The 12,961-nt window shown below is 43.3% G+C and overlaps 1 protein-coding gene across 5 annotated transcripts in view; it reads left to right on the top strand.

Annotated features, from left to right (window-relative positions):
* Nucleotides 1-12,961, top strand: part of epha8 (eph receptor A8) — a 147,036-nt gene that overhangs the window by 33,344 nt on the left and 100,731 nt on the right. For all 5 annotated transcript variants that reach the window (XM_031280218.2, XM_031280208.2, XM_031280201.2 and 2 more), the window contains exon 2: nt 6,385-6,449. In XM_031280218.2, the coding sequence (XP_031136078.1) occupies nt 6,385-6,449 (65 nt within the window). The remainder of the gene's footprint in view (nt 1-6,384; nt 6,450-12,961) is intronic.

The raw sequence follows: 12,961 nt of genomic DNA, 5'->3' as shown, positions 1-12,961 counted from the left end.
CGTATTCAAAATCCAAATTTCAGGAACAAGAGTCTTCTTCTTCTTCGCCCAGAAAAAGAAGAAGGAGATTGAAAAGAGCAAGAGACCGGCTTTTTGAAGCGTGAAGGCTACCGTAGCTGTAATATGAACTTTGTACTGCGTGGTGCGAGAGAGTTGACTGATATATGATCTCAACGCTAGATGGGAGAAATTCCTACACATTGGACCTTTAAGTAAAAGTAAAAGTACACATAGGAGTGTAACGGTACATGTATTCGTACCAGACTGTTTCAGTACAGGACTTTCTGAACGATGCTAATGTACACCGAATGCAATCTTCAACAGAAATTATTAGGCTTGTTGTGCGTGCGGAACATACTTCACTTCCGAGTTCCCACACTAACATATTAAGTGGCGGAGCAGAAGTTTGTTTAGTTTCCGCCCTGCACTTTGAGCGCTTTACACACACTTTGCACACAGTACGCTTATCCCAGCCAAGCCTCTCGCTGGCCAATGTAGAGACCCTCCGTTATCGTTAAGGTCTCCTGTTTGGGAACATTTTGGTTTCCCGGTAAAATACATCAACGGACAAAAACAAGTGGATAAGACGAAAGCAGGGTGCCGACCTTGCTCAATAGGGATCGGGAATGTTGCTGGCAACACGTCAAACTTGCTAACTGCCTTGAAACGACACCACGTGAATATCACTGCTACAAGGAAACACACAAGCGTAGTGCAAACGCAGCTCCCCTGGCATTTGGACAGACTTTTGCTGGTAATTCAGATCGGGCAAAAGCAATAACAAATGCCATTGGTGTTTTTATAGCAACGGATCTACGACCATATTCAGTTGTTGAAAACACAGGTTTTAAACACACGGTGAAGGTGATTGAAATTCCTTCTCGTCCACATTTCAGCCAGAAAGTCATACCCCCTATATTTAATAGAATTCTTTTAAAAGTTTGTTAAATGGGACATGGGATACCTCCTTGTTTGCCTAATAAAAGTACACTAAAAACTACTCAATTACAGTAATGTGAGTGATTGTAATTCTTACATTCCACCTCTGCCCTTAAGTAGTAGTCCCGTTTCACCCGTTTCTTGCGTTTTCCCCATAATTTCTTCTGTGACACAAACTTCATTCCCCCGCTTAAAAATCCTGTGTTTTAGGACCCAACAATCCACCCCGACCTCCTTATAAAGCAGCCGTCAATGTGGTGCGTACAGTAATAAATACATGGAATACATACAGTGCTTTACTTTCCGTAGCTATATGAACGAATGGTTCATGAGAACATTCTGCCATAAAGGTGGCGGTGTGATGCAGTGAGAGAGAGAATTGGGCTTCACTTCTGTTTTCATGCAGGTAAGATTAGAAAAAGTGCAAAAATAATTATTGCCTATTTTCTGTTTTATTCGCACAGTTCTTGTCACATTAAAGCAAAGCACCCAACATGCCACTAAACCCTATCCAAGGCCGCCGTAAAGCACCATGCGGCCAACCACCAAACCATGAGGTTTTCAAGGCCCTCCCACACTCCCCCAAGCACCATCACAACATAACTATTGCCCCGTCCAACAAGCACAAGCATTAGCCGCATACAATAATGCATCAACAATCACTCATAACTGCAGTTTCAATTTATGACATAGTCACATAGTCAGCAACAGCCGGGAGTGCCACACAAAGTCAAACATGATTTTTTTTTTTCTCCCTGTTAATTTTATTTATTTCTTCCCACCCCCTCGGGCCTCATGGGCCCCTTCACATCATCGGGTAAGCCCGTGTATTAAAACGGCGGTGCCTATTGCTTGTGTATAAGTCATAATTCAGACAGCAAGAGCAAATTAGATAAATGACTCCCGTGCACCTTCAAAGACAGAGGGATTTCTCATTTGAGTGGAAATTAAATTAATACCACTGGGAATGGCTCATGAATCTTCACACAGCCTGCTGTGGTGATAATACAGCGCCTCACGTGTTTTCGGATGGATTTGTTCTTTTTTTTTAATGCTTTTATAATAACAGTAAAGCAGAGCAAAATTCCCTCGGTGCGTGGAAGAATTATTAAATCCACTTGGGCCAGCACGCTGCTTTCATTATGTCACTTTGGGGGTACGATGAAGAGCACTCAGACAAGCGTAATTGGCGGCATCCATTTGTGACCTTGGCTAGAGCACGAGGGGCCATCGCATCATCAATACGAGACGACGGGAAGTCGGCGCCCTGAGGGAAGGAGAGACAGAGAGAAGGCTAGTGGATGAGGGAGGGATGGATAGAGAGATGGGAGGACGGTGGCACTGCCATCTGTCTATGTGTTCTGACCCACTGCCCTCCTCAGCGGCCCAGTACCCAAATTAGGAGGAGTGACACACCAACTAATTGCAACACGTGAGTGTGTGTGCATGTGTGTGTGTGTGTGTGTGTGTGTGTGTGTGTGTGTGTGTGTGTGTGTGTGTGGGGAAGCAACAGTCTCTGCACAGATAAATTTCAAGGCTCCACTTGGCAAGGTTTTGATGGAGAAATACTTCTGTCTTATTAGCCTAAATCATGAAGTGGAGCTGTGGCAGACAAGAGTGCTCTATCCCCATCACCACTTACCTTCATCCTATTTGCCTCTGTGAATTGTGGGTTTAGACACTTCTTGACCCACAGAAAGCGACAAATTGACATTTTCAGAGCTAAACACAAAACTTTTCTCCAAAACAGCAGCAAATGAGAACTGTTTAGTGTTACTAAACTGTAAGTGACTAACCCTAGACCCTATGCATTCTCATGAACGGGTTCACACGATATCGTACAAAAATGTATGCACACCAATTCGTATAATATAAAGCTCTATGGTGTTTTAAGCCTCCACCGTCGACTTCAAGGCACCTAACCCTTGCCTAACCCTAGTGTCTTCCATGCAGCGCTGCCTGGAAGACGATGTTGGGGGCTTAAAACACCAAACACCAAAAATTACTTGGATGATCAGCATAACTTCTGAATGTGCGGCCCACTGAACGGCACACTAGAGACCGAGCCGGCTACTTCCAGTTTAGCGTTCCGCTACCTTGAATGGGGATATGATGATTTAATCGTGCGGCTCTTCTAGACTTTCCAAATGTTATCAGACCGAATGGATCAAATTCTGATTGTAAGACGAGTCATTTCGCGGGGGTTGCTGTGCACTTCTCTGCACCACACAGCTGACAGATAAAGTTAGCAACTAGCTAACTAGAGCAGCAGATACGATTAGCGACTAAATAGTCACATATTTGTCTCAGGAGTTGATGGAGAATGAAACAGAACTAAAGGGAGAGACTTCATCAGGTGAGAAAGAGCCTGTTCTGTACTTCCTAAAGTGGCCAAAACATATTAATGCAGCTTCAAAAGAACCATACAGGTGTTCTTTGTCCCGTCCTATCATGTTGCAATAAAAGTTAACTGGAAAGTCAGATGTCAGTCAATCACACGCTCCAGAGAAGAGTCTGATCCGGCAGAAAACAGTGAAAACACCTGTGTACGTGTACCGTGGATGTGCAGACACTTTTAGTAGGCCTACTCATCACTGTGATCTTTTCTGCAGATGCCAGAAGTCACTTGTCAATCAAACTGTGTGGGTGGTTCTTGTTTTGATGAAGTTTGATTTTATGCATTTCTGAATTCTTTATTTTCTTTCTCTTTTCCGTCATGATATTGATTAAAAGGAAAAAAAAAGCATAAATGTCAAAATTTCCTTTTTGCCAGTGAATTAAAAAACATCTACCAAAACAGTGCATGTTCTGAACGTTTAATGTCACATATTCCTTGAACTTTCAGTTTGCAACATGTTCTACAGTAAGTAACCACAGAGTGATAGTAGATCATCTCTGAGAGAAAAGGTATTCTGACTTGAACTTGGCCAGCTGAGGGGGAGGAGGGCAGGCCAAGTTGCAGTTCACTTCCTGCTTCAAGGCAAACATGTTGCATATTGCAGCTTTAACATTCTGGAGAGACAGGAAAAGAGGCAGACAGAAAGATGAAGGATGAGAGATTAAGGGCCGAGGAGTGTGAAGTGTTTTGTTAAACTCGTTCTAATTTGAGGAACATCACTTGGCTGCTTGACAAGCAGCCCAGGGGCAGAGATCATACTGCTGAAGGTGTTAGAGGACACACACACACACACACACACACACACACACACACACACACACACACACACACACACACACACACACACACACACACACACAGACAGTGGATAGGATTAGTGGTTCATTAAAGGAATAGTTTTGGATATATGATATGATTTATGTGTTAGCAGTGGATAGCGGTCGGCACCCCCCCCTGTTTTGGAAAAGCAGGCTGGAGTACCGACACAGAAGCTAAGCAACGTACCGCTGGGGGCCGGGGCAGCACGGGAGGCAGCAAAACTTATTTTAGCCACCTAAAAAAGGCCCACCTAAAAAAAATTTGCAGTTTTAGTGTACGCTATATTTACTTAATTTTCACTGCTTGAGCTTGCTGTCAGACAGCCCTTTCCGACGTAGAACTGATGCTGTTATATCCATCCTTCATAGTCACCAGACTCCTTTAATAAAACTAGTAATTTTACCTCACAGAACACAAGAGTTTCTGGTCCACTGCCTCCACAGGCAGATTTTGAGACAGGGCAGGGCAGCTACGCTGACATGCAGCCAGCAGCACATTACCAAAATACTCCGCTATCAAACAATAAATGAGTTATAAATAAGAGATAAGTTTAAGCCACCTCTAATATTACTGTAACAAAAAACCCTACTCAGCCCTTCTAAAGTCCTATAGATAAACCGAGGAGACAAACACTCACCTAACATGGATCGTGATAGTTTCTATCTTCAAATTGAACGTTTAGGCTATTCCTTCAGTTTTTCAGTAGGACTTTTGTGGCTCTGACTTTGACATGAAGAACAACTATAACTATAGGTTTCTATATATATAATATAGTTAACTAAAAATTGTTCTACCTCAAGTCGATGTTGGACAGTGGCAAGCTATATCGTTGGGGTCACTTTCAGAGAGATTTGATGAACGATAGAAACACTGAAAGCCAATTAAAATCCATCGCACTGCAGAGAGCTATTTCTTCCACACAGGTGGTCAGGGGCGTGGCGTGACTTTCCACTCGATGGGGCTACAATCCTATAGGTAGCTCTGTGTATTTTTAAACATGGCAACGTCCACTGTATTAGTGTATTATTATCATTAGCTGGAGGGTGCGGTGTGAGCTTGATGTCACTGTTTACAGAACCTTAGGCCGGCTGCACACTGGCTGTGTGGCGTGAGCGTGGCGTTTCTGTTGCGTGTCAGCTGTGTGGCGTTTTCTATGTCTTTGCACACAAGAAATGTGTATGACGCGGCGCTGCTGCTGCTAGCCTTGTCTGGACACATGCATGTTTCTCATAAACATAAATATATACTGATCTGATTACAGCAAAGACAACGTCGGCAGTATTGACGGCAAAATAGGCTCCAGAATATTTCCTTCTGTATTGACAGGTGCAATATTAGAAAATCGATCATTATTTATTATTATTTTTTTAAATGACATTTATATCTGCATTCATGTCAAAACCTCGAGACTTTCAAACATCAACATGTCATTTATTAATATGTATTTGTGTCAAAATGACATATAAACATCTTTTCCTATTCTATTTTGCCTGGAAACGCTTCCAACACGCTTGCGTGTCGCATGAAAAATAGGCGTCGGTCCTATTTCTAGCATGCACGTGTTTTCGGCGCGGCTTGAGCCGCGCCTGAGACGTGCGTATCACGCAGGCAGTGTGCAAGCTTTAACCTGTTACCATGGGAGCCGAAATAAAAACGGACACGCCACGCAGCTGACATGCTCACGCCACTCAGCCAGTGTGAAGCCGGCCTTATCGTTCCGCTCACATCGTTATAGTTATAGTTATGGTTAAGCCCTTAAGCCCTTTGACTAAACTACAAGAAATGCAACGTTAATAACAGTGACTTCACACAGAGGTTCTGGCCTTGGGCCCCTGGTCCTGGACCCATATTTTCTGGTGGCTTCCAGCCAGTCAGCGCTCAGATACTGTACCGTTTTATTCTGCACATTTAACAGTTAGCATTTTGTTTCCTGTTCTATTCTGAGCCTGGCCCACTGTGGTCCAGGCCCCAAGGGCACTGAGGGTGAACCAGGTCAAGGTGACATCTCACACTGTGACCGCCGACTCCTAGTTGCTGTGACAACCGTCACGCCTCATCAGTCACACCTGTCAGACAGGTGTATGTGGGTATGTGCGTGACTCGGGTGCCAGTGCACACAGAGGATGGTGACAAAGGACTGGATGGATGTGGGGAGGATGGCAAAACCTATTTACTTTAAATTTAAAGTTCATTCACATACCTCCTCTGTTTTGTTTCTTTGTCTGCAGTGAACCTATTGGACACGACGACGATCACAGGAGACTGGGGATGGCTAACGTATCCGTCACATGGGGTAAGAACAACATATCCACTGTCTGAGATCAACATTTTCCCATAACAGCACAGGACAAATACATATTTAAACAGATTTGAAAACTCTTTTGCCAAAATCATGAAGACTTCAGATGTCGAATCTACCTCGAATTAGTCTTGCATTGGTAGACTGTCTCCACAGCGCTGTGGAGTAATGTGTGGCTCCTCCAGACATACAGTCTACGATGGAGAAAAAAAACTCCTCTCCGCTCTGGGTTGTTTGCATTTCTTTAAAGCATTCACAATGGTCTTGGGCAGCGCTAAGCTCTGGAAGCAGCAATGGTGGCTCTGCTAAATAGTCTCGGGAAGGAACTTGTTTCTTGTGGAACATTTGCACTTCGCAAAAGAAAATGCCACATACAATATTACATGAAGTTAAAGCGTAACTCTCGCCAAAATGCAACCTAGGGTCTTTTTGTGAATGTACCCGAGTCAAACTTTCATTTAAACGCATATTTAGGACGGAAACACCACTTTTAAGATTTAACGTATTTTAGTTTTTTGGTCAAATGGCCTTTTGAATGGGAGAGCTAGGGGCACTACTATGATCACATCAAAATCAACATTTTTAAAACACTAAGAAGGCTCGACACAACATGAGACTTTGCTCCAAGTATCACCAGGGGCTCTACATCTTAACGAAACATTGACAACATTGGTTGTGTACACAGCTAACTAAAAAGAAAGGTTTTGAGCAACTCACTGTAGCTGTTGGTTTTTCCGGTCGCCGTCTATCGAGCCAGTCAAAAATAGTCAATCTCCGAATGCAATATAACAGGGAGGAGAGTAAAGATGGAAAGCTCCTAAAGCTTAGTTCCATATAGATGCACGGATAATTCGTTGTTTTGTCGTTAGTGAAAAACACAACTGACCTTGTAGCCTCATATAAAAATGACATTTCCTTCTATGGAGTCCGTTCATTCACATCCTGAGATAGACTGTTTTTGACTGGCGAGATGGCTGCGAGCGCAAACAACAAGAGCTACGGTGAGTTGTTAAAACCTTTCTGTTTAGTAAACCAATGTTGTCAAGTCTTTCGTTAAGGTGTAGAGCCCCTGGTGATACTTGGAGCAAAGTCTCATGTTGTGTCGAGCCTTCTTAGTGTTTTAAAAATAGCTATTTTGATGCTATCATAGTAGTGCCCCTAGCTCTCCCATTCAAAAGGCCATTTGACCGAAGAACGAAAATACGGGAAATCTTAAAAGTGGCGATTCCGTCCTAAATATGCTTTTAAACGCAAGTTTGACTCGGGTCCATTCACAAAAAGACCCTAGGTTGCATTTTGGCGAGAGTTACGCTTTAACAATACAGTAACGTGATCTATTTAAATTAGCTGGATACATGGTTAAATGTCATTCGCTCTTACCAGCGTATCGCCATTTGTATTTTGTCCGAAGCAATTTCCACCAATCGGTCCCAAAACGTCCCAGTTAGAGAGGAAATGCCGTAAAAGTATTCTTTGTACATCTTTACAATCATTCCCCAAAAGAACCAAGCAGGCCTGTCTTGTTGCACCAACCCAATTTTCTCTAGGCTCCAAAGGGAAGAAGAGGAGAGGGAGGTCGGGGGAAGAGGGAGAAAGATGAAAGAGAAGGAACGAGGTGACGGAGAGGGCACGGTGTAGCCACATTAGCATATTGTAATGCCACACGATGATGCCTGGGGTGATGAATTAGGACTCCAGCCGCGATCTTTATAGCAGCGAGATGACACAATGTACCCGACTCCCACCCCTCCCACCCCCCCCGGCTGTCAGCGAAGTGGTAGAAACATTTAACCCACCTCCAGCCCACACAACAGAAGGCGGTGTGATTGAACGGCGGCCAGGAGGAGCAGATGGATTGTCTTTCAAGTCCTGAGAAAAGACCTGGACAAATCAGATTAGAGTTTTGAGCGAAATCACTCCTTCTGTGTAAAAAAATCAGCATGAGAAGTGAATCTTCTCCGTCCTGACAGGCCCTTGACATAACATCTAGATTATATAAACTCAGCCCGGGGTGTCTTATTTAATTGGTTCAGTATGCCAGAAATATTCACTCCTAACTTGACGAGAGACATATTTTCACTCTGAGCTGCTGTGATTGAAATGTTTGATTGAATGGATTGAGAGCTGGAGCTCAGCTTTGTGACGTTATGGTCTGGTTACATAAGGTGTGCATCTTGAGCTGAATGGCAAGGATCTGAGGAAGGTGAAACAAGCTGTATGGTGTTTGATTCTCATCAGACAGTTTTTTCATGCTGATCTTGAAGTGATGCTGAAGTCTCAACCCAGTCTCACGGCAGTTCGTGAAAGGGTCACGTAATTTAATCTATTTGATTTGTGTACACGAACACGTTTATCTCGTTTTTTTCGTGCTCAGATTGTTATTCTAAGTGTCTGACAACTTTATGGAAAGGATCCCTACAAAGTTCGACCTTTTTGTTAAAGAGTAAAATACCTTTTGATTAAAGGCACCTGCCTCGTTTAGTTCGGTTGAATCGAATTAGAGTTTGTTTGCCCCGCTGGTGCGGTTCGTTTGGGCAGGTGAGAACGCGGCAATCAAACTCTGGTGCACATCAAAAGCGGACCAAACAAGCGTACCAAAACCTGCTTAAAGAGGTGGTCTCGGTAAGCTTTCAGTCGAACTGGAGCGGTTCATTTGTGGTGAGAACGTGATCCATACTCAAATCACACCAACTAGGCTTTATATAATCTACAAATCTGAGCTGATGTCTCCTGTAGTCAGGTGTATTTATCAATCTGCGATGCAGCAGAGCAGCAAACTGTAGCAGCTTGCGGTGTTTCTATCACAGAAATAGACAGCGGTCAAGCTTGCGGTCCGTCACTCGCATCTCCGTGGTCAAACCAGCTACCGCAAATTTGGAGACAGACGCCAGCAGAGCAGAGAGAAGTCTTTGACCAGAGCAGACATAGTAACGCTTGTGAAACAATGTCTGATTATTTTAATGAAATGAGCTGGTTTGACCATGGAGATGCAAGAACTACGCACTAGTCCTGAACACAGGACCTTCTTCCTGTATTTACTTTCTTGCTCCCGCCCCCAGACACATCCGACCAATAAGAGGGCTGGACGTTCTTGCCTGATTTGTAATGATGCATTTTGGTACGCTTGGATTTTTCCAGGTATGAAACCAAACCGAACCAAACCGACCGAGGGCAAATCGCTCCTACTTTACTAACTCACCAACTGATTCGGACCAAAGCAAACGAACTACAGGTGTGAAAATGCCCTAACCAGCATAGCCAAACCCACCAGACTCCATTTAAATAAACAGTCATTTTAGCACTGTAAAACACGCTTCATTGAAAGTCGACAGAAACAAAATAAAAGTAGAAAAAGTCGCCTTGCTTCGTCTTTCCAATGTTCCAACAATCACCACTCTGATTTGGTTGAAATAGACCTTTAATTCACCCATTTACATGTGGAAATATGCTGGCTCTATACACGCTAAAAGTACTGATTATCTAAATGGAGTCTGGTGAGTTTGGCGATGGCGATTTCGGGGCTGGTTAAACAAAAGCTTATATTGTGTAAAACTTATTTACTGTTATACAAGGTGCCTCACACAGTATATTTGTGTGTGTATGTGTGTGAGAACGAGAGAGAAAAAACATTGCTGAGACCTCATGGGCTCTTTGATAAATGGATGTTTTGACAGTTTCTAACTCTCTCACACTCTGACTTACACACACATTCACACACACAGTACACATTTAAGGTCATTTTTTGCCATCCTGACAGTTTACGGTGTTATGAATGTGCCATGCTAGCAGCATCAGTTTTTCAGCTGCCCCCCTCTCTTTGATGGTCTTAGGTCAAGAAAATACAGCTGAAGTAGCATCAAAAGATTTCTGTCGCCTCACGATAATGTCATGAAAAGCTGTTACAGTTTGGTGCTGAGTGACTTGTGTATGTACGGTCACACTACGTCTGATCCCGAAACCGGGTGAGAAGTTTGGATTCTGCAAAATCTATTGTTACATAACAAATACATTTAACCTGGCTCTGCCGTTTCCCCCGCAGGTTCAAAAATGTTATTTTTACATTGAAATGTTCTGGAGGGGACACACTGTCACTGTGAGTGAGTGAGCAGCAAGGGTGAGAGGGAGAAAGAAGGAGAAATACAGTAGATAGAGAGGTTTCCCACAGGGAATACAAGAAGAATAAGTGTCAAGTCTACGCTGGAGGAAGATGGATTAATATTGTCAGCGTGTGGTTTCCTAAATGTGAAGTCATTTTCAGACAGAGAGACAGGGTTCAGGGACAGACATTCCCTCTCTGCAGCTCAAACAACTGTTTATTTTGAAGGTGTACTTATTCCCAGATGATCCCTTTGCATTTAGGCTTCATCCACACTACTACGTTTTTAATTCTGAACAAAGTTTTGAAACAAACCTAATCTCCGTCTACACTAACAAGCCTAAAACGCATATCAAATGACCATTCATGTAGAATGGGCAAGCTAGTCTCTCATTGCCAGCCCTATCTCAATGGCCCTGTGGAGGAAGGTCTAGCTGCACCACAGCTAGGGGGGGTTCTGGGTTAGGAGAAAAAAATGCTCTGGGTTGTTAATTAATCTGAGAAAAAATAACGCGTTAAAAAAAATAACGCAGATTAATCCATTCCATATTGACGTTTGACCCGGAGCCGTTCTAGCCACCATTGGACTGTAAAATGAAGGAGGGAGACGAGAATGTGCTGCCTGGATCATTAACTGGAACATTTACTTGTAAAAATCTTCTTCCTGCCAACCCTGGCTACCGAAATCTGGTGCCACTGATATGACTGCTCTTCTCTCTGGTGCTCTGAAGACGATACAGGCAACACAAACACCGCTGCACGGGACGCTAGTTAACACTATACTCAACAGCAGCTAATGTTAGCCTACTGCTAGCTAGTTAACACTATACTCGACAGCAGCTAACGTTAGCCTACCGCTAGCTAGTAGCTGGATTAAACACGGTTACAATGCTGACAGCTAACGCTGAACGGTGTAAAGTTTGACTGTGTTTTACTGTAGAGGACTGTGACTCAACAGCGGGATGTAACAATCTGCAGCTGCCGAGCTGCCGTCGGAAAAACAACACAGACGGTGCGTTCAATGAAACTGGTAAACTACAGCTTCGTCGTGCATTTGAAGTTATTGTAAATGTCCCTTTCCCACCTGGTGGTTGTTTTTGTCGTTCAACAGCAATTTACTAGTGAAATAAGTTATTGTTATTGTTATACATTATTATTAAATCATTTAATTTTGACCATATGGCCTTAGCAATAAACAAGCTGTTCTTTAATGTCACCAACTGTTGTTTAGTACCCTTTGTTTTCTTTTCTTTTTTTACTTTCTTAAAAAGTATCGGTTCAGGCACCGTTAATTATGTATGCGATTAATTTCGATTAATTAATCACAGAGTCTGTAATTAATTAGATTAATTTTTTTAATTGATTGACAGCCCTACTTTAAACCAATCACAATCGTCTTGGAAGGCACTAAGCCCCGGACGCAGAGACGTGGCTCTGAAAAATAATCTCAGGAAGGAACTTGTTTTGGTGGAACATTTGTACCCCACAAAAGAAAACGCTACATACAATATTGTCCTATGACATGCTGCTTTTTGGATGCTTTTATATAGACCTTAGTGGTCCCCTAATACTGTATCTGAAGTCTCTTTATATAGACCTTAGTGGTCCCCTAATACTGTATCTGAAGTCTCTTTCCTGAAATTCAGCCTTGGTGCAGAATTACAGCCACTAGAGCCAGTCCCACAATGAGCTTTCCTTAGGATGTGCCATTTCTGTGTCTGTAGTTTTAAATGCTATTGAGGAGGAGAGGGGGGGGGGGCAAGGTGGAGGGGTGTGGCCTTGACCAACGGCCACTTTGCTCATTTGAAAGCCATGATGTCTCTCTCTCTCTCATGGGTGGGCCAAATTCTCTGGGCGGGCAAAGCAGAGAAAGGGGAGGTAACCTTTCCCCTTATGACATCATATAGGGAAGATTCCTGATTGGCCCATCTGAGCTTTCATTTTCTCAAAGGCAGAGCAGGATACCCAGGGCTCGGTTTACACCTATCACCATTTCTAGCCACTGGGGGACCATAGGCAGGCTGGGGGAACTCATATTGATGTTAAAAAACCTCCTAAAGTGAATTTTTGAATTTTCATGCCATGGTACCTTTAAATGAAGTTCAGTCAGGAACACTCTCGTCATAGATTTGACCATTTATTGCAACACATGTTAATACAGTTATGCTTGGCGCTTATGGATCCGCTCTTGATAATGCTCCTTGGACCAGCCAAGCAACATGCTAAGCTGAAACAGGGAGCACCATGCAGACCCCCCCCCTGTATACAAGAGTGAGCCAAAAGAAGGACGTTGAAAAACATTTTAAACTTTGAGTCATGATAAGGCTCTGACACACCAACCCGACAGAAAAGGCAGTCGCACTGATCATTCAGCTCCCGTCGGACCCAAAAGTGCCTCAGAACACACCGA

The sequence above is a fragment of the Sander lucioperca genome, chromosome 6 (genome assembly GCF_008315115.2).
Source record: "Sander lucioperca isolate FBNREF2018 chromosome 6, SLUC_FBN_1.2, whole genome shotgun sequence".
NCBI lineage: Eukaryota > Metazoa > Chordata > Actinopteri > Perciformes > Percidae > Sander > Sander lucioperca.
The sequence above is the reverse complement of the archived record's forward strand: the minus strand, read 5'-3'. Positions and strand labels throughout refer to the sequence as shown.